General features: G+C 41.5%; 1 protein-coding gene across 8 annotated transcripts in view; it reads left to right on the forward strand.

The window, feature by feature from the left end:
• utrn (utrophin) overlaps positions 1-22,054 on the forward strand; it is a 168,661-nt gene that overhangs the window by 77,265 nt on the left and 69,342 nt on the right. Inside the window, exon 1 of one of the 8 annotated variants that reach the window (XM_041064686.1) lies at positions 19,282-20,626. The exons of the other annotated variants lie outside the window; for them this stretch is intronic. Within the exon in view, the coding sequence (XP_040920620.1) occupies positions 20,576-20,626 (51 nt within the window). The 5' untranslated portion in view covers positions 19,282-20,575. Of the gene's footprint in view, positions 1-19,281; positions 20,627-22,054 lie in introns of those variants that run through there. 8 annotated transcript variants of the gene reach the window in all.

A 22,054-nucleotide genomic window follows, 5' to 3' on the forward strand; every position in this document is an offset into this window, starting at 1 on the left:
TCACAGAGCAGAATAGATTGATAAATGGCTTTAACAGTGGATGTGCTGACTGGTGTTTGTGACTCCAGCACTGATTGGCTCCACAGTTAAGACGTCACATACACTCTGTCTCTAACTCTCTGTTTTCAACGTTTTTCTCTTTCCTGCCACTTCCTCACTCTCTCTCTCTGTCTCTGTCTGCCAGTAGACACAGTGTACTCCGTGCCTTGTTAATGCTTGACTGACATTTATAAGTGTCTGCTTTCTTTATAATGATGAAGTTGTTTCAAACTGTGATGTACTGGATTCACTAAAATGGCAATTATATTCAAGACATTTCTAGTGTAGTCGCTTAAAAAGCTTACTATAATGTTTTTTTTTCTTTTTTTTATATTAAATCTTGTCATACTTAATATTAACTTTAACTTTAAAAATACAAATGCTTGTAGTTTGCCAGTACATGCACATTAATGGGATTTTATGTTTATTTTCTGTGCATGATGTCTGTGTCTCAGTGATATATAGCGTGTACTTTGGGAAATCTTATTAAATTTAAATTTGACTTACAAGTGGGATTTGCAGCATCTCAGATGTTTCCCTATTCATGTGTGCATTGCTTTATATTTCATGGAAATCAATTTGGAAAGAAAGCAACACCCACGGCAACACTGCCAACATAAACTGGAAACCTAGCCTGAGGAAAGCTGTTTGTAATGTATATTTAGCTGCATTTCTCATAGTCCAGTATTGCTTTGATCTCTCAAAATAGACCCATTTGTAGAAATATTTGTGAAAGAAAATCACTATTTTTTTTCCATTTTATAGCTAATTATTGTTTACAAGAGCTGGCATCAGTGTCAGTAAAATATAGTGATAGATTATTGTTGCTCCCCTCCTTCTACAGAATGCACAAGGTACATTTACAGATTGTTGACAGACCTACAGTAAACCCATTTTCCTGCTTCAGATTATAGTATTATTTCTTTTCTAAACTTGGCTGCCCTGCTCCCCATTCTCAAGGACTCACCTTCCAGCTATTTCACTCCCTCCTCCACCTCCTTTTACTCTCTCCTCATCATTTCCCTCTCTCAGTAGACTATTGCTGTTGTAATTATTGTCTCAGTGAGGAAAAAATCTAAACTGATTTGATATTATTTTTCGTCTCTGCCTTGGGGGTTATCTCTCATTTTTCTTTGATGTCGAAGGTTGAGTCGAGGTGAGATTGTTTGTCATGCTGCCTTTCTGTGGCATTTTGTTTTATTGATGCAGTCTAGTTTCATGGGATGATCTTTATGATAATATTATGTGCTGCATATTTCCGTTGGCCGGCGACTTGCTAACGTGGTGGTTTTCATATTTTCAGATCAGTGGAAGGATCACCAGAAAATTTCTTTGAATCTTTGATTCATGAAACCTGTTTGATGCTGATTGGATACTGTTAGGAATACCTTATCATCAAGTCACAAACAATGCAGCTGATTCTTTAAAAGCCATTTACTCAAAAATACATTCAATCTCCAGGTTTAATAACTGTGTGTTTTGTTTTGTTTTTTAATGGCAGTGCCCCAGGCCAATCATATGCCTAGCACAGATGTTATGCCTTCCAGTACGAGAGTGGCATATGCCCTGTGTCTGCACCACAGTGCTGTGACATGAACACCAACCTTCCTTTGACCCTGAGGATGTACTGTGGTCCAAAGTCACATCTGGGTCGATAACAGTAGAGACACACTTCTACTTGATGAAGGGGTCATCTGAGTAAAATCTACAAATTGAAGGAGAAATGTTCCCTTAGACATAAACTGCTCCCACAGCCTAAACCGATTTAATGTTGTCTTTGCAGGAACAATTCTACAGTATAACTCTCTGTACTTTTCCACTTCCCACTCTTCATCTCTGAATCCCTCAAGACTCACCTTAATATGCTTTTCAGCCAGTGGTGTAATTAACACTGCAGTTGTTTTGCCTCACCTACCCTCTCTCTGTTTAAATAGTTGCTGCACAAAAAATAATTTTGCTCACATAAACTTTGGTATGAATGGAAAAAAAAAGTTTTGTGCCTTATGATTGAAAGAGAAGTTGTGGGTCACATCTGTTTGACTTTACCCTGTACAGCTCCCTCTTCTTTTAATCTCATTTGCTTTTCATATTTTAATCTTCTCTGGTGTAAGGCAATGCAGAGGTCATAGCTAACTAGCATGCTTTGTTATTAGTATCTAAATGTCAACCCAGCCAACATCAGTTCGACTAACAATTACATTGCATAGATTAGACACTACTTAGCACTTTAGTTTTTGAACATTTTAGAATATTATTTTCTGTCCTGTCAGTATGTTTTTGTCCAAAATATGTGTCTATAGGTAGAAATGGGAACTTATAATTTGACCGAATGCGGTGCAGTGCTGAATCTTTGCCTTTGCAGGATGACAATATATATAAAAGCTGTGTAAAAACTATAAAAAAAAAAAAAACAAGTGAACAGGATACGGTAAACTAGTTGAGAGACATGAGCCTCACTGCCTCACTCTTAAAGCTTTTAGAGCAGCTCTTTTGAGTTTGAATCAATACTGGCTAACTTGGAAGAGAAGCTCTGTAGTACTGATGCATTACTCCGGACCATTGCATTTAACACATTCACCCTGTGTGAAATGTCTTTGTATGTTTGTTGTTGGCTTGTGTGTGTGTGTGTGTGTGTGTATGTGTGTATGTGAGATCGAGGTGGAGCTGTCAGTATGGGCAGCTGTCGCATCAATTTTCAAACCTTGAAGCAACCTAATGTGTCAAAAGAATGCCGCATCAAGTGGAAAAATGAATGTTACATGGTCTGTGAAGACAATGCACGTGTGTGTCTTTGCTTGCAACATGATTTAGAGATTGGGCTTTAAGTCAAGCCAATTACTGCATCACAACTCTCCCAGTCAGGGTTAAGTGGACTAACAGAGAGGCACGAGGCGTAAATCACATCCCGCTGTCAGACTCCAAGTGGTTTTGATGACAGTTTTGGTGGGGGGGGTGGAGAATAATGGAAAAAATAAGTGCAGAGTTGGAACCTTAAATTCAGTTATAAAAATATAATCAGGTAATGGTCTTTTTTGAAGTTTCACCCAATCAGATTGTTGAGTGGAGATAGCCTCGATGTCGATGTTAACCCAGTTGTTTTTTGCTTCGTATCTTTTCACTCACACCGTTCTTTCTGTTTTAAGCTGACTCGGCCAAGGCCATCACACAGAGGATACATTTTTAAAAAGTGTGTGTTTGGAAAACTTGCGATGGTAAACATCTATCACCAGGACGTCCTGGATTCTTCAAAGCATGTTATTATTTCATTATTTTTAGCCTGGAAAAATAGGATCTCAGCCACATACTGGGTTCAATTACAGAGGCTGCTATCATCAGGGAGGACAGCTCAGCAGTTCAGGCTTCATTAAAAGGGGGGAACTGTATTAGTATTTTTTTTTTTTTTTAATCACTGCCTGTCAGAAACATGCATATGCTAATGTACAGTACACAGTTTCACAAGGAGTTGTGCTGCTGTTTGTTGCAGGAACCTGTCCTGGCCACAAACAGACTGACCCTTTATGGTTGTTACAGTGCGTTAAGAACAGCATCCACTGTGGAACCACGAGGACAAACCTCTCTAATTGCAATTACTCAGACAGGCACTACAGAACCTCTATGCCACGAGTTTTAATTTACATGTCATGTTTTGAATTTATTGTGTGTAGATTTAAACACTTCTGTTTGCTCAGCAAAAGTAGATTGTGGGAAGATATTCTAACAGACTCCCACAAATTATTAATCGCCTCATAATCTCTGCCTTTCTCATTCTCTATACCTTCTACCTCCCTTATTATGTAGTGATAAAATGAATTTTAAAGGTCTCGTGTTGCTGACACTGCAGTCTCAGAGCTTAATACTGTCAGCGTGTTGTTGTTTTCTTTCTTTCTTACAGAATATATTGTGTTGGCACAATAAAGTTATCAGTTCCCCTCTTGCCTTTGGCTGGCATCTGTTGTCTCCAACCGTCTGTTGCAGACTACTGAATCTCTCATGTGTGCAAACAAAAATGAAATTTTTTTTTTTGGTTTGAATCAGTCCTGCTCGTTTCAGTTCTTCCCCTTAATGCAGCAGCTAAAGGTACAGCGGGTTAGAGGAGCGTTAACTGGGTATCAAAAGGTGAGCAGCTGCTGACACCACTCATACCCACAAGCACTAAATAGATGCAAATCGTAGGCATGAAAATGGATCTTAGCGGTCATCTCACACTTACCCCAGGCGGATATTACTGCCACTTAAAAGGATCTGCATTTAATATTCTGATGCATTTCCTCAAATGCATGTTCTACATTAAAGAGCATATCATCGCTGTAAGAAATGATGTATGACATGAAAGGTGATGATATGACATGAAAGGTTATTTCATTTATGGAGTTTTTCCCACTGGTTGACTCACTCAGGAGATGAGCTGATGACTTGATTGTAACCACCACCCGCCGATCGAGCAGTTTAAGTTTAGTGTGTGGTTTTAGCCACTCTAGCAGCGCTGACACTTCTTCTAACACCATCATGAATTGTACATTTGTGGTGAAATATTTCCACAAATACTACATGGATTGGAAGGAAATTTGGTACTGATATTCATGGACTAACTTTGGTGAACCCTTAATTGTTTGTTTTGCACCATCACCAGGTCAAAGTTATGAAATCACTGCCATTAAAACAATTTCTTATGCGTTACTGGTCACTTGCCGTTTCATTTTGGGATTACCAAATACAGAAAGTCCTTTGAAAACGCAGCAGTGTCAGTTTTTGTTGGGAAGGCAGCTTTTGCTCTATTTAAAGCATCTCGGTGTCACAGCTCAGCAGACCTCTGTGATTAGACAAGCCTTTGAAACAAACCATGAAATTGATGACAAGCTAACAAGTAATCCAGAAAATCCATTCAAACGATGAACAATCCATTCAAATCAAGCATAAAATTGATGCCATACAAACAATATAAAGTTATCTATAGACAGTAAATTTAAACGTGTACATCAGCTGTTTGTCTTCGTTCAGTTTTTGTAGGAAGCTCTGAGGTTTGTATCACTAAGTGTGCTGGTAATTTATTGTACGGTGGGATGGTAGATAAGTTTGAGCGTAACCAAGGAGATTAGAGAGTAAGTAGAGGATTATAGCAGCTGTGATGATGAGCAGTATAACATATACATATATATGTATATATTTATAACTACCAGCAGATATGTGTTGCTTTTTTTGCCGTTAAAATGTTCTGTCTTAACGATGTGTCAGACTATGTCTTCTCTCTATTTGAATGATTAACAGGATTAATTTACATTTTCATAATGATTTCTAACCTCTGCGAAGCTGTAAACAAGTTGGCGTATGGACTTTTTGCAGCATATGAGACTAATGTGTACAAGTATTTATGAAGAACTGCATATTTCAGAGATCGCTTTAGTTCACCATAATTGGACAGGCCTTTCATCTCTCGCTCTTGCTGCTTTTGAATATGCGTTTCCTCATCGAGGCAGATCAAAGGCACCACTTACAGATTAAAAAGAAGACAGTATAAATGTGAGTGTGTGTGCATCCATGCATGTGTGCTTGTGAATACTCATCACAAAAAGAACATCCGAGCGAACAGTGATATAGTGATATCAACCCCCTCTTTTCTATGTATATCACTTTTTATCTGTTTGTCTTAATCCTTATCTGACTTTACTGCACAGCTACCAGCTCAAATTATGACATATCTGAAACGCTTATTTAATAGTAGAAAACCTAAACTTTGGACTGTCGGGTATTTAAAGCTGCATGGAGGGATTTTGACCACCAGGGTGCAGAACGTAGACTCCAAAACAAACTCAGAGCAACAATTCTTGAAATAATGTATTAACTTAACAAGTTCTTAACATGTTAGCAAGCACTTACCCAACATTACTTATGCATGCAGCAGCACCAGAGCAACACAGATTTCCCTTTAGAGTCTTTACTGCTCGTGGAGTGCAAGTCCAAAATGAACTCATATTTTAACCCCATGTTGGTCATCCAACTCTAAGAAAAACTGTTCTGTTCTGCATGGAGGCGTCTGCCCATGGTTTTGAAAACTGAAATGCTTTGTAGACCGGGTGTTGGTTCTCAGCTGTATTGGCACTACTAGCAACCCTTTCACATTACAATAAGTCACTCGGTTCAGTGTTACTATAATAAGCATTGCTTGAGGAGCTTTATTTATTATTACTGTGCAGCTCCGCTGGTGCCTGTAGCTAATACTTCACCTTTTTCTTTAATTCAGTTCATGTTGAAATGTTTTCATTCGCTCGTAGCTGCATTCCCAGTTTTCTTGCAGTTTGTAAAAAAACAGCCGCAATGTAGTTTTTGTTATGCTGTAAAAAAAAAGTGTGCATCTTTCGGAGCAATGAACTTGATGAATGGCAGGGTGAATGTAAGGAGGGAAAGTGAGTGGAAACTGTGAGCCGGGTTGCTCGGTAACAGAGCTTGTTGTACAGTGTGTTCCTGCTTGTTAATGAGGAGACGTGACTGCATTAATGTGAAACCAGTTTGAAAATGCAGGTAAAGCTAATGGATGTAAGAGGTTTGAAAAAATAGGCCTGATGTCAGAAGTCCAAGGGATTCTGTACCTTTTATATCTCGTTGAATGATTGTTTTTTCTTTAAGATGATTCCTAATCCTAAATGTCTGGCCCTTCAGATTTCAGTAGTGACTGGCACATTTGATTTTTGTCGACTTTCTGAGGCTGTTTGACAGGCCAACAATAACACAAAATCAATACTTAGTTCAGATGCAATAACGATCTTAAAGTTCCTGCTGCTGCATCTATTAGTGGATTATTCCCTGCTTCTGGGAAACTGACCAAGACCAACGTCTCAAAGTGATGAGTAATGGTCAGTAATGTGGACATGAAGCATGTTACTGCTATTTTTCCTAATAAAAGGAAATTTGAAGACACTGGAAGGACAGTGAGTCAGATATTATTTTAGTTAGACTCAGCAGATGCAGCATATGTCTCTCATTTTTATAACTTTATCTTGTTACCATTTTATCTACTGTAATTGGCTGAGTATCAGAGTTTCAAAGCCTGTGACGTTTGTGACGTTTTACATTTCTGACGGTTCAGATTCCCAGACAAACAGTCTCACTTTGCCGTGTCACTGGCTCATCTCCTGACCCAACATGGCTCACACAGATCTCCCAGGCACGCAGAAAAATGTTTAACACGTATATTTGCATCCATCTGCGGCTTTGAAGTCACAAGGCATAGTTACGTAACATTTGTTCCTCCTTCAGAGCTGTTTGAGGAGTGCGTGCTGTAGCCTCCACGGGGCTGGCCCAGTCTGTGTGTCTGTTTGCCACCGTTCTCGCCCTACCTACCCCCGTCTCATCTTCATTTGAGGTACTGAGCCATGGCAGGCACCACAGAGGCCCAGATGAGCACAAGCACCGCTCCTTTCCTTTTCTCCTCATCTCTCTCATTTTCCTCCCACTCCTCGTGCTCCTGCTCCTCGGTGATGGAAGCAGCTGTTGTTTGTTCATTTACTTCTTTTGAGCATCACACACATCACACATTGCGCTCATGCAATCACATTACCAGAAATCGAAGCTCACACACACACACACACACACACACACACATATGTACACACAAATACCTTTTTTTTCTTTTTTTTCTTTTTTTTGTTTTAGTACACCTCTCTCAGTCTTGCTTTGGCACACACATTGTTTGTGTCTATCCGTCTAATTACACTAATTGAGTTTTCTTTGCTCTGAAGAATCTAACTCGTCTCACGACACCGCTCTTGGGAGCACGGCTTTTGTTTGATCAGTCAGAAAGTCTGAGGAAGAGAAAAGGCGCAGACAGATCAAATTGGGGGGTGAGTATATTTTTGTGCAGGCAGAAAACGATTTCCCTCTGTGCGAACCAAGACGAAAAGGAAATGTCAGTCTTTTCAGGCCACACACTGCCTCTCTGATCTTTACGTCTCTCTCTCGCTCTCCCTCCCCACCTTCCCTGTCCCTCTTCCAGATTCATTTGAATAACCCTCTGGTGTACTTTTGAGTGCGAGTTCAAAGCTGTGTCACCATGTCCTCTCCTCATACATTTGATTGAAAGCGGATTGCATTTGCCCTGACTTACACAGTGGGGTTGTGTTAGTGTAATGCATACAGAAACAACAGAGTTGGAGGGGATTATGCTGTAGTTCTTTTCAGTCTGTTTGTTTGTCAGAGTTGTCTTACAATAATATGAGCTGATCCGGACAAACTTTGTTGAGACAAGGAAGGAGCAAACTTTCCTCGCTGATTGATCAAAGGGGTGTGTGACTTCTGATTAAAAGGCGTGTAACATCAGGACAGATTAATTGGACAGCATCAATCTTTGTGGGCCAATACACAGAAGAGGCAAATCCTTTATAACTGGCCCTGTCAAACAGTTTGTGGCCCCAAGAGGTCTCATTTACAGCCTGCCAGTTTTTTTTAACTGGTTCAAAAAAGCCCTTAATGGCTACTGGACAAATATGTGCTGATCAGGCATGTAATCTTACGAAAAACATCTGAAATTAGTGGTAAGAATGAAATAAGATTTATAGTGCACCTCATGGCCAATTGTTATACACAGTCATAGTCCTTGAGATAGAGTGGAAGGTTTTGATCTCGAAGTCACAAACAAATCCTGTTTCCCTAAACCTCCATGGTCATATCCAGATGTCTCCAATTTATTTTTAAAGAATCTGCATTTAAAGATGGGCTAAGCTTCCTGAGCAGTCACCACTTCATGATCCGTCGTAGCCCAAGCATTATGTTTCAAGAGGAAATGTGCCGAATTTTGGAAAATAAAATAAGTCGTTTTTCTTCACAGCCATTTTTCAACAATGAAAAATGGCTGTGAAGACACTCATCTAACAGATGACAGATGACATTCTCCCAGAAAAGATGCATTTTGCGTCACTGCTGTTCATTTGAATGATTCGGGTGCTGAACGTATTGATGTTCCCGTGTTGATTTGACATCTGTTATGTGTGTGGATCTATACCCTCGCTTGTCCTAGAGTGACCCTGTCTCCACAGGAAAGTGAGTGATTTTTATCGTGAAAAGTGATAACACCCACTGTCCCATCTCTACAGTGCATGATAAACTATCTGTGAGGGCGTGTGCATGTGTTGGGGGTGTTATGTCATTGAAAGGAATGATGGCAGTGTGCAAAATGGTGTGTGATTCCTATATATTTTATAATGTGAGTTCAGAGAGCAGCAGAGATAAATGACTTTCAATTTCTATACTTCCCCAAAAAAAAAAAAACATACACATGCCAAACCAAGAGACAACCAGTAGAGCCATAAAAAGATAACATAGCGAGGCAGACTGTCTGGCATCACAAGCATGATACTTAGTGCCTGTCTACAGTATGTCACTGCTGTTGTCACATTGATATTTCGTTGTAATAGCACCTTGTTGTTTCAGCTGTTACATCCCACAGAGTTAATGGGCTCTAAAAACTGATTGTTTGTCAGATTAATGATACCTTGTCACAGCCTCTCTTTTCTTGGAAGGTAGCCCTTAAATAATCTCTGTTTGCCTTAATGACTTGCAGTGGGCCACATCACTGCCTCTTGTTTTTCATCTCCTTGATTAGCGTACATAGATGGTTACGTTTTTTGGGGGGCATCAAACAGGACACCAAAATGATGCGAGGAGTTATTCCAGCTCAGTGAATCTTCACAACTCCATTTGTGCGCCTCAGTAAACGTCTCACAGAATACATCTAATTAGTAGCAGGGAAAAGGTTGTATGTGGAGTCAACTGTGTAGCTAATTAGTGCAATGAATAATTTAATGTTAAGAGTTGGGTGAATCGGGAAAGCATATCAACTGCAGACAGATATCGCTGCATGAAATCTCCATTTCATAACATCAGTGTCACCCTGTATCTCAGTCAGACAAAAAGAAGCTGTTGAACCTGCTCTAACCAGTAAGGACTGTTGAGATAATATTGCATTTGCTAAGTAGGACATACAGTATCTCAGTAACTGGACAGCCAGTAAAACTAACCGCTTTAGAGCTCCTTTCCCATATTTAAGTTTTGAACACATAATGTGAAAAATATTTTTGGTTGTTTGAGAGCTCAGGAAAACTGCTGAATGCTGCTAATGACAGCAGAGCCTCGAGGCAGCTAGTGTTGGCGGCTGACTCCTCTCAAACTCCAGTGGAGGTGTGCAGGCTGAAAAATGGGGGAAAAAAAAAAAAAAGATCTTTCATCTGGTTCCTTTTCCTCCTCTGGAGGGAGTAGTAGCACAGGCAAGTTTGGAGGAGTTTGCTGTCTTGACTTCAGGGTTTACAATTATAGAGCGGGATCTGATCCCTGGAGAGAAACCTGATGAGGCCACGAAGACACAGAATATTACCTAAGCTGACGTTATTCCCCTGTGGTCTGTCTGGGTGAAAGTCAACAGGGAACAACCAAGATCGGTGTTAGTGGGAAGGGAGAAAAACGGGCAAAGGTGACTCATTTAAGGATAGGATTTTTATGCCGAAGACCAGAGAACATTGCTTTTGTCACTGATTAAAAGGAGACATGGATCTCTAGAGATGAAGAGCTTTGAGAGAGAAACCATAGGGGTAACAGGACACACTCTCGCCTTTCAATTTTCTTATTTTCACCTTATGCCCAGCAGAGTGAAAAAAGCAGCTCAGTGCTCATCCAATGAAAGGAAATTGATTGCCAGAGTCCGCATTGTGCGCAAAGTTGTTGCACTGTGCAAACCATCTTCAGGGAGTCGAACGGTGTCGTACGCTGATGATATTCATCAAAACTTGTAATGGATTCACAGTGGGAGACTGAATATTAAACTCTGGGCATGTACATGACAATTGAAGCAGTTTAGACCGGACTAAAAATGCGCTCCTGCTGAGACAACATGGAGCCATATCTATTCTAAATCTGATGGGTACACTAGATAACAGAGCGCAGGAGATTATGCACCATAAAATGAGTAATTTCACTCAGGAGTGGCAAATATCTTTAAAGTTGTGGTCTGAAATAGTGACATGCAGTGAATGTTAAGACAGTGACATAAGTTTTGGAAGTTATGTTTCTCCACTCACTTGTTCAGGTTTTTCCTGTTGAGGGAAGCAGTAGATGGGAAAGGAAGTGGAACAAATGAAGACAGACTCCAGCCGGAGTCGTGCGTGAGTGATGGGTGAAGTAATTTAGCACAGCACAACAGAAAACACCGCCATGCTATAAGGCCGAGCTCCTACAGTAAACATTCCAGGAAGTAATAAGCCAACCATCAGCCAGTTGTAGTGGTGATGGGAGGATGGATATACTCAGAGGGAGGACGACCTGTGGAGGTTAGATATCTCACTCACCTTCCCTGGGCAATAAACTAACTGGGAGGAGGAGACGAGAGGGGGAAAAAAAAGATGAGTGGGATGAAATAGAGAAGAGCTGAAAGCGAGAGATAGAGGAGGAGGGAGAGGGGAAGAAAGAGGAGTTGGAGTTAACAAGAGCAGTGGAGGAAGATGAATATGACTAAGAGAAAAGATGAAAAGTTTATATGAGGGGTAGGATTGAGAAGCAGGGGAGTGGAGGGAGCACATAGGCTGTATAACCAGAAAACTGCACTGCAATAAAAAAGAACTCATATACACTTCGCACCCACAGTGTCAGTGTCACTGCTTCCTCCTCAGTGCCTCCTATCCTGTCTTATTGTGTATTCTCTGAACACCGCTGGCTTTGTTTTTATCTGGCACCCTGGCATGGGTCTAATAGTGTTTTGCAAAGAATTCTTTGTGTTTGTGTTTGAATCTCCCCGAGGTTTGACTTATAAACCGAGGAAGTAATCACAGCAAAGCATTGGAAAGGAAGGGAAAATGTGGCATGTTCTGGTGAACAACAAACCTTTACAACCCTGTCTGAGCAGCTATGCAAAATAAACCTTTTTTAGAGGTTTAAAAGCTGATATTTTCAAGGAGCACTTGACCTGTGCTGCCAGCATGATATACTGTGTGCATTATTGTACTGTGCTCTCGTGGATCTTACTCCTTTTTTCAGCTGCACTTTATTGGACATTGACTCAGTGACCACCGGGGATTTGCCAGCTGTTTTGATTCTTATGAACATCTTTGCTGTCAGGCCAAGCAGCCGCTGTGCGACTTGGCTGAAATTGTTTTAACAATCACGTCTCCGCGCTGCCTCTTCCTCCTCTTGACCTTTTGTCCTCTTTTAATCAAAACTTTGGTTGCTTGTTTAATCCATCTGAAATGTCCTTTGTGTTTCTGAACCGGTAGGAATCAAGCTGTCCGAATCATTTTTGTTGAGCATGTCCTTGGGCATCTCAGGCCTGCAAAGGATTTGAGAGAATCAAATTTTCTGTTATATGTGTAATTAAGAATATATATCCTAAAATGTTGGCCAGAAAAAGTCAATAACGCACAAGGATATTAAAGCTGTACTGCTGTGAGATTGGTTTGGTATCCATCTGTCCCCGAGTGGTTCAGAAGGTAATTTTTTTTTTTTAAAGTTATTTGGGCAGTTTGTTCCTTTAGTTATGGTGAGTACCTTAATCCTTTTGGCCAGAATTTTAAAATGTTCCCAAATAGTAAAACAGTGCCACGGTCCTGTTTCTTTGAGTTGAGTAAATAGGAATTTGTTGTGCAGGTTTTGGTTTCTAGAAACGTCGTATGTGTGTGGAAACTCCAGGGTCTTATCTTTCCCCTGAACTGCAGCGCTGTTGTGAGTCCCACCCAGTGGTTTGTCCCTGAGGGGCTGCACAGGAACTCCGTCTATGGCTCGCAGGCAGTCACACACACACACACACCCTCGCTGCGTGATTTTGGTTCATGGAAACATGCATCATCCTTCACCAATCACTGCTGCTTGTTCCCTGTATACTGTTTGAGTGGCCGGTTACAGTGACATAGTATTTACAGTTGTTAAATTGAGACTGACGCAGAGCGGAGTGGAATGTGGGTTGTGGTCATCGATCCAAACAATGTTCAATCAACGGAAAGTGTATTATTTATAGATTTTTAACCGAAATGAAGCCCTAATACTCATCCAGTCGCCATCTCAAAATCCCAGCTGGGCTATCTGTAAGATCGATAGAGCAGTTTTTTGAGGTTGCACAGAAGCTGTCAGATTATTTCATCTCTGCACGCTCAAAGCCGGACCCCAACCAGCAGGGCCACTCCAATTGGGAGACTCTTCCCCTTCATTGAACGATGTGCGCTCTCAATAAATTGTCTCGCGGACAGAGGAAAAGTAAATGTCACACCAGAGCTGAGCAGCAAGTCTGGCACTTCAATAAAAGGCAATTGTAAACAATGTGTGAGGAGTGGGTCAGTTTTTACAGGTTCACAGTGTCCAGAGATTTTAAGGTTATCCTTGTGAATGGTGTTTTTGTTTTCCTTCGGTTTGTCGCTTGAAGGCAAGAATAATGTTTGAAGTTGCGAGGTGAAATGCAGGGCAGAATTAATATTTATGAAGCAAATGTATCAGGAATCAGTCCATTTTTTTTCCTTTTAAACATCTATGAGGCAATTGAGTTGATGTAGGGAGTATATTAAAGAGGATGTGTGGGTGGTAGCAGTGATGTTGATGTTGATGTGACTTCCCTGGAAAGTATATGATTACCAGGTGGATTTTGGGGTTGTTATCAGAAACTTTAGTGGAATGTTTTTTTGGTGGAGGTGGGGGCAGAGGAGGATTTGAATACACCCTTTCCCACGCTACCGGTTATTCGTCTATCTGTTTTCTCTGGTCCCGAAACAAGCAATTCCAGTGACTGAAAAATAACCTGAGGTAATCCTGTCATGCCTTTGTAACTTTGCCTCTCTGCACATTTATCTTTACTTTTGCTTTCTTGAGGGCTTTCAGATGATACCATCTGTTCTTTTACTGATATTACTGCTGTCTTTCTCGCTTTATCTTCATTTTTCTTTATTACTTTTTCTACTTCATTCACTTATGCATGTACTTCTTCATCATTGTCTCTTCCCATCCATCAATTTCATCTTGTCTCTTGCTCCAGGCCGGTCCACAGACCATGGCCGTCTGCTATCTTTATATTACGATGACAACGCCTGCCGTTTTCTTTGAAGGTGTCTCTGTGTTTGAGTGTAACTTTTTTGTATATGTGTATAACAAATGGTTTGTGTTTTAGTTTTTCTATCATCACGCTCCGTCTTTCTATCTTTCCCTCCAACAAGGACGTGTAAATTATGATTTGTGATGGCCCATTATCAGTTCCCGTAACTCCACAGGACCATCCTTTGGAGTTTCTGTTCACACAGTGGTCTTCTACAGCTGGAAACAGCACTTCGTAAGAGCAGCGTGCTAATTGGTCCAGGCACCTAACCTTTCGAGGCCCTGTTCCTCCCCATCAAACGCAGCGGGTGGGGGTCTCATGCGCTAATTGTACTGCTATGCGGGCCTGTGCTGGAGGTGACAGCAGTTTCATAGCCGATCACGTCACAGTGAGTTCTTTTTATTCCCACTGTAATGTACTGCAGTACGTGCTGACAGACCACCCACCGTGGTCAAGATTCTCCGTTCCCAGGAGGCTAAGCACTTCAGATAGTTATGAGGAGAGGAGAGAAAGTGAGAGAGATGCTCCGCTGGAGGAAAGCCTTGATAAACGGAAAGGGGGAGGGGCAGAAGTCTTTGAGCACCAGTGAAGAGCAGGGTGATAAGAACTCAGAGGACCCTCAGCAGGCCTCTGGTTTTAAAATCCGGTCAATTCAGCAGGTTAGTTTTCCTCAAAATTCAATGGAAGTGGAAATGTTTTGGCTGAAAAAGGCCTGTTGTCCAGGAATCAATTATTTCTTGTTGTAGTGGAGACCTCCGTTTTGATGTTGAACAATATTAAATGTTTAATCTTTAACATTTTCATGAAATCAAAGCTCATTTTTGTTACTATTTGCGGCCAGGATTTTTTCCTGTAACAGAAACAGGGAAAATGCTGGGTGGATTTAAATTGCCTACCTATACACAGGGGATTCACAAGAAGCGATGCATGTATGTAATGTGCCTCCCAACTGTCTTGTCGACAGACAAAAACACAAAAGGCTGTCCAGAATCAATAGCTGATTATCGGGCAACGGCACGCAGTGCTCCTAATCAATTTCAATTTCCCTGTTTAGCAGCTTGCATATGAATTTCAGGATGTCCTTTTTCTCACTTATGATTTCAAGGATGGGTCTTGTGGTTCATTATTGGATCCCTGGAATGAGTTATTAGTGATCTGCCTGACCTTTGACTCCAGTTGTCCTCTCTAACGGTATCTCTGTCACAGCCCTGGAGGTCAGGTGTCAATTGAGTGTCAGACAGTGGCTTTGTAATGTGCATGTTTGCACTTCACAGTTTCAGGGGACTTGATTTATAGCGTTGACTTGGCTCTTTATGTCATGTTGATTTCCATTGCAGTTTGCTAGCTCTTATCTTGTGTTTGTGTTATCTTGGTTGTGATCTGGACTTGAGTGGACGTACAGTACAGAAACTAGATTAGTAAGGTCTTCACTGGAGTCATGTTGGACAGGCTGTGTCAGATGTAAGTATGTCATCCTGTCAGTGTGAGCTCTGAGCTCTGAGACTGCAACTGAGAATACAACTGAGTCCTGTCTGCTAATGTATGTATGTAAATATGTGTACATGGCCCAGGTAAATCATATACTTTCTTATATCTGATACCCTTTTCCTGGGAGATACAGAGTGTGAAACGAGTGCTGATGACTCAGACATGCTATTGAATATTGCCGTTTTGTTAATGCTGTTCTATTCGTCTATCAACAATTTTTCTCCATTCATCCTCCAAACTAACAATTAAACCGTGAGCTGCACTAACCTTGTGTTGACAAAAGCAAAGCGTGTGCAGTAAGTGATGGCCCCTCTCCTCTCTGAGATCCTGTTCTACAACAAAAAAAGAAAAGAATGTTTGAGTAAAACTCCACTTGATATATACATTTGAATGCAGAGCGCCAAACCTTTAATGTACAGGAGCTGTTCTTTCATCTCTGCGCTCCCACTGCGATTTGTTCCAGAGTTTGACTCGTTTGTTATACTGCCAAGTGAGCAGCAACGAAGACTGTCTGCCAGTTACACACATATCACACATCAGGGCCCTGATCTCTCCAGAACGGTGCTGCCCTTCCAACAGGAAGAGGAGTGTCAGTGATAACCTGGGGCACAGGAAGTGATCTCACTGGATGTGGCCTATTTGAGAGGCTGAGAATTATAGTGGAATGCTGCAGCTACATTGCTTTTTGTGAGACACTGTACATTGTAGTGGCAGAGAACCTGGATTAGATAGATGAATCTTTGATGATCTGTCTGGGGAATAGCTACTGCACTATACCACAGAGTAGAGACGTCTGCTGTTGAAATTGGGCTCCAGGGGTATTTGTGTATCTGGGTTTATTGTGGCCATGTTTGTCTTTGTTGACTCTGGTGTTCAATTGCTCAGTTTGCGATCCTGCGATATGGTTACCCAACTTTAGTGAGACAGTATGGCTTCTGCTCCCTCTTGACATCATCTGAGACAGCAAACTGTTTTGTTTCTGCCTTCTGACTTTTTGCTGTTGCTCTTTGTCTCTTTCACATTTTCTCTTTTTGCAGTCTTATCTCTGTTTTTTTTTTAAAGGCAAACTGGTTTATAGGGAGGCAGTGTTACAGCTACATTTGTTTGAAGATATGATCAAATATATTTTAGTTTCAATATACTTGTTCTTTCTTTGTCTTTTTTCTTTTGTCCAGATTGTTTGCTTTCAATAGTGTCTCTTCTTTTTTAGAAGAATAAAATGCTCAATGACAAATGCAGTTGGGAAGGAGTCAGAAAGTAGAAAAATGTCTAATATGACTTAATGGCTTCTGCAGGTTCATTCTTTTTAGTCCTTGTACATTGATGATGATCTTAAGCTGCGCAACTTAGTTGCCTCAACCTTCCTCACCTCTTTTTCCATAATTATATGTTACGCAAAGACATCACACAGTCTGTTTTTCAAAGATGTCCACATTTATGCAGGAATAAATTATTTTTGGAGCAGAAAATCAGAAGTGTTGGAATATTATCACCTAGTTGTGGTGACAAATATCTTAGCCAACAGCTATTAATGCAGCATAAGAGAATTTTAAGCCATAGTTCTTGCAGTGTCAACATGACGCTAGTTGCTAAAGCTGCCTTTCTGGATTTTGGTGTTGGGCAGGTAGAGGACATTTTATAGTTTTTTATAGCTTTTTCAGTAAAAACACCTTCTTGCTCTTCATCTAGAAACAAGGCTGATGAGAGAGAAAACAGTAAACTTGTGGTCTGTAAAAACCAGAACACTGAGCTAATTTATAGGATGCTAAAATTCTCCATAGAGCTCAGAGGAGCTGCAGAGTTGGTGATAATTCTCTGTGGGTTCATCGCTCTTTGAGCAAGGCTGTCCACATTGCATGCTGTCATTTGATGCACTGTTAATCAAGGAATATTCATGTGCACATCTGTAAAGGTTTAAGTAAACAAAAGTTCTTTGTCCGGTTTGAAGGCCATGAAGGCTGAGTCAGTCACAACAATACTGACGCAGCATGTAGCCTCCGCAGCCGGAAAAGTAGAGCAACCAAAGCCACAATGGTGAGGACAGAATTATTATTTCATCCTTCAGTCTCTCTTGACTCTCCTTCACATTCTTTGAGTTTCTGAGAAGTTTTTATGCTCAGCCCTGATGACTTTTCAGTATTTTATTATTTACTTTTTCCCTTGTCCTTCTCTTGGTGCGAGTGTTACTCCTCAGCTCTTGTCGTCGACGTCTCTCTCTTCTTGCTCAGTCAACTTTATTTTTCTCTCCTCTACTCCTTTTTGCCTGAGGGGCTGGAAGCGTTACATTCTTACCCCTGTAATGGTCCTAATCCGCTTAGTTTAGTAATGTAGCCCAACATTAACCCCCACGTCTCCTGCCTTAAGCTCCATATATGTGTGTGTTTGCACCCCCAATAAGTGTCTGTTTTTGTGAATGACAGTCTTGGATTTAGAAGTTTTTAGTTAAAGTATCAAAACTTGTCAAACGTGTCTCCCAAATGGTTGTTTCATCTACATTTTTTTGCCCTTTAATCTCAGTTTCCACTCATTGTTGAATTAGTTACGCTCCTCAAATGTGCCAATTCCAACCAGTTAATGTAACACCCTTCACTGGAAAGCCCTCAAACAGTATATATTTGTCAGCATACATCAGAAATGTTGTTTAAGGGCCTTGGGTATGTAAATATTTTTAATTAGCTAAGCGCACTTCAAAGACTTTGTCTTATGAATATGTAACATTGTATTGTGCTTTTTTTCCCCCCCTCACTTGACAGCCATCTGTCTGCGTGTCTTTGATGCACACCACATGTCTGCCCTGCTGTACAGAATGCCAACACACACTCACACACAAGTAGAGAAATCCCACATACAGTTTTAATATATGGAATGCATTTTGATGTTTGCACCTCTTTAACATAGCCCGATAGACCACAGCCTTGTACCCAAGCCTCCCCAAACATGTGATAACCCACCATTTATAGACTTCAAAGCACATAGCCTTTGTTTCATGGTATGAATTTCAGAGCTTCTCCCTGCACTCTTCTGTAGGAATCTGAATTGTAACGAGCATCAGTAGTTCTAAGAGTTGAAACTTGAATAAGAGCTTTCAGGGCTAAATGTGTTTCATTGATTAAAGTGCAGGAATAAGGCTCTCTTTGCAGCAGATTATATACATATTTATATATATGTCCTGTCCTGTCCTGACACCCAACCACCTCAACATCCCAAACTCCCATCAGTTTCTTTTTTCCATTCTTTTAACACAATAGCCTCATGTTTTCATCACTCCTTGAGCTAGATAGGTTAAAGGTTGCACCGGTGAAACTCTGCATGCTTTGCCCACTGCCCTCACTTTCCTTCTTTCGACCCTCCCAAACAGCCTTTTCCTTTTTTATTCCTCAGTTTCTCTCATGTTGCTCTAGCACTGTACCCACTCACTTTCATCATTTCCGTCTTGCAGCCTTTGTTATCTTAGTTTTGTTCATACTGATAACTGATCCTTATTTAAATTCCATCTAAATGTTACTTTTCTCTGAAACTCTCCTGTTTCTACCATGCTCTCTGCCCGCACAGGCCACAGGAAGTGGGTGTGTAGTGTGTTGAGTTAGTCTAGGGGGGAGAGAGAGAGAAAGAGAGGTAGAGAGAGGAGGGGAAAGGGAGGATACTGATTAAAATAATAAACAGCTGTGTGAAAGAGTGGGGCTAGTGGCCAGAGAGAACGAGAGCAACAGAAGAAGAAGAGAGAGGGATGGGGACGCCAGCCTGGGTATTTGTGTGACCCCCGAGGGAACAAAAAGCCAAAGAAGAAACACAACTTTTTAAGAAGTTTCCGTGTCTCAGGAGGGGGGCAAGAGCACGATGCCAAACAGATCAACCTATCTTCCTTCTCAGGAGGAAAAGAGATAATCAGCAGAGCTCCGACTCAGAGAGACCAGCAAAGCAGACTTTTGCTACCCAGGATCGAGACGCTGAGCCTCGAGGCAGCTCCCTGCCAACACGTGGCTCCAGAAAAAAGAAGAAGGCATTCTTTGGCTAAGTGGCCCAGTCATGGCGGTGATTAGGAGGGTGTGATGGAGCGAGACCAGACCGGGGCTGGAGACGTGAGGTTAGGGTAGGAAGGCAGACACTGAGGTGACTCTGTCTCTTTGAGCCCGTGTTACCTTTACTCAGGGGAATGAGAGGGCAAACCATGTGCCTCTTTGTGCCGCCGTCTTTCCTCTTGAAGTGTGTAGGGTTATGTGACTGGCAGGAATAAAGTGCTTTTTATCTGAGCAATTGAGAACAAACACCCCAGCCCTGCCCTGGGTTGGGCTGCCGGACAACGTGTAAACAGCTTCCTTCATACCCAGAGGGGAGGTAAAGGAAGGGAAGCATAGCAAAACTGAAGGAGAGAGCCAGACCTGTCCTCGACCACTCGGTGGTTTGCATCAGCCAGCCCATCCCTCAAGACACAAACCGTTATCTCCGCTTTGCAGACCTCCACCCAAGATTCTTTGGATTTCCCTCCCGGCTTCAGTGTCCCATTGCTGGCCAGAGGAACTTCTCAGTCAGCCTCCAGCCGCTACTTTGTCAAACCTCCAGTGGCACCAGTCGTCCCGTTAATCCCAGTCCCAGCTCTGTAACATGACTGCAGGGTAGCTGTCACCCCCCACTCAGCCTGGCTGCCTGTCCAAAGAGGATGCTACGAACATGTGGTGGGATTGGGCGAGCACACACACCGGCATGCGTGCACAAGTGCTGCCAAGGGGGGTGTGAAGTGTGTAAATCGCCAGTTTTGGGACTGCGACCTGGATTTGACCCTCTTGTGTTTGAATTTTTCTCAAGAGCTGAGTTTCTCTGGATTCAAGATTGTTCAGATTTTGGATTTACTTTTGACCTGAGCCTCGACCCTGAAGGTTTTGACCATAACCACTGGAGGACTTACCTATCTGTCCCGACTCCTTACCAACCTTTCACCTGTATGAGATTCGAGAAGATGTAGGCACTGGAGGGAGTGGGAGGAGTCAGAGCACACACTCCAATATGATTGGCTTGAATTTCAGCTTGCAGGAGTTCCTCAAAAAGTTTGAACAGGTATATATCTGCCAATTTTAGGAAGCATTTTGTTCATGACAGCTTGACTTTGGCCTTTCATTGTCTTTTGAATGCAATTTTTTTTTAAAACAAACATAAATGCTGCTTAGCATGAGAACAAATACAGCCGCTATTCACCTCCCTATCTCCCCTTGTGTTTGTAGTTGTGGACCTAATGTAGTCAGCTTTATGAGGTATGAGCAGTCATTATTGGACTCATTAAAATGGAATAAGCGGTTCTGGCCTGCTTTCATAGTTATTAAGGAGCGCTTCCATGCAGAGAGAGAATTAGTATAGAATGAGACTCGGCATGTTGAATTGGGCCTAATTTGTCAAAACAGACCTTTACTGTAATTGTGTTTTTTAAAGGGCTAAAGACAAACATGGCTTAGCCCCTTAAGGGTCACTGTTGTTTGTCAATATAAAATACCTAATTTAGGCTTCATGTGTTTAATGTTTTTATCCTTCATAACGTTCTAAGCAGCAGTTGTAACTTTAGTTTCCAGGGAGACTCTGTCCCCATCCTCTCTGCACTCCAGTGAGCCCAGAGCCAGCAAATCTCCATCACTCATTACAATGTGCATGAGATGCAGAACCCATTAACCTTTCTGTTGCCTTTCTACCCACTCACCCACACATACGCATCTCTGCGTGTGTGTGTGCAGGTCAGAGAAGTAGTGGGTATCTGTGTTACGTGTGTGTGTTCAGGAATGTGTTGAAGACACTTTTTCACTGTCTTCAGTATCTTCACAGTTAGCCCAAAGCTAAAGGGTGTGTGTGTGTGTGTGTGTGTGTGTGTGTGTGTGTGTTTGTGCACAGGAGGTAAAGAGCCAAAGTTGAGATTCTTTGCCAGGACTGAAAACTCTATATTGAATTAATTTCTATCAATAACCAATGAATAAAACATGGAATAGTGGCATTCTGTAGCTGAAGTCGTGACCTGTGGCACACAAATGTTTTTTTTGTACTTCTTTTTTTTTTTTTTTTTTTTTGTGTGTGTGTGTGTGTGTGTGTGTGTCAAGAGAGAGAAAGTGATCAGTCACTACACTTAGGCACCTCAGGATACACGTTGACATGCATAAACCACTGGCTCAAAGAAGTCTTTCACCGGGTGAAATGAGATTTAAAGGGGGCTTTTGTAGATGAATATATGGGCCTCTATATGTCCACACAGTCTGTGCCTTCTGTGTTGTGCGTGCATGTGCTGGGGTGTGCAATCAGTGTTACTTCCAGTGGAAGCAGAAGTGCTAAAGAAAAACAAAAGGGAGGCACTTGGGTAATGACTTGAAACACAGCCAGCTGGCTCAGTGGCAAAATGACTTTCTGTCTTTCACTCTTTGTCTGTCCTTCTGTCTTTCTTCTGTCTGTCTCTGTCTCTCTTACTCTCTCTCTTCTGTGACCTTTCAGAGGCATTTGATTTGTGTCAAA

The sequence above is a fragment of the Toxotes jaculatrix genome, chromosome 19 (assembly GCF_017976425.1).
Source record: "Toxotes jaculatrix isolate fToxJac2 chromosome 19, fToxJac2.pri, whole genome shotgun sequence".
NCBI classification, from domain to species: Eukaryota; Metazoa; Chordata; class Actinopteri; family Toxotidae; genus Toxotes; species Toxotes jaculatrix.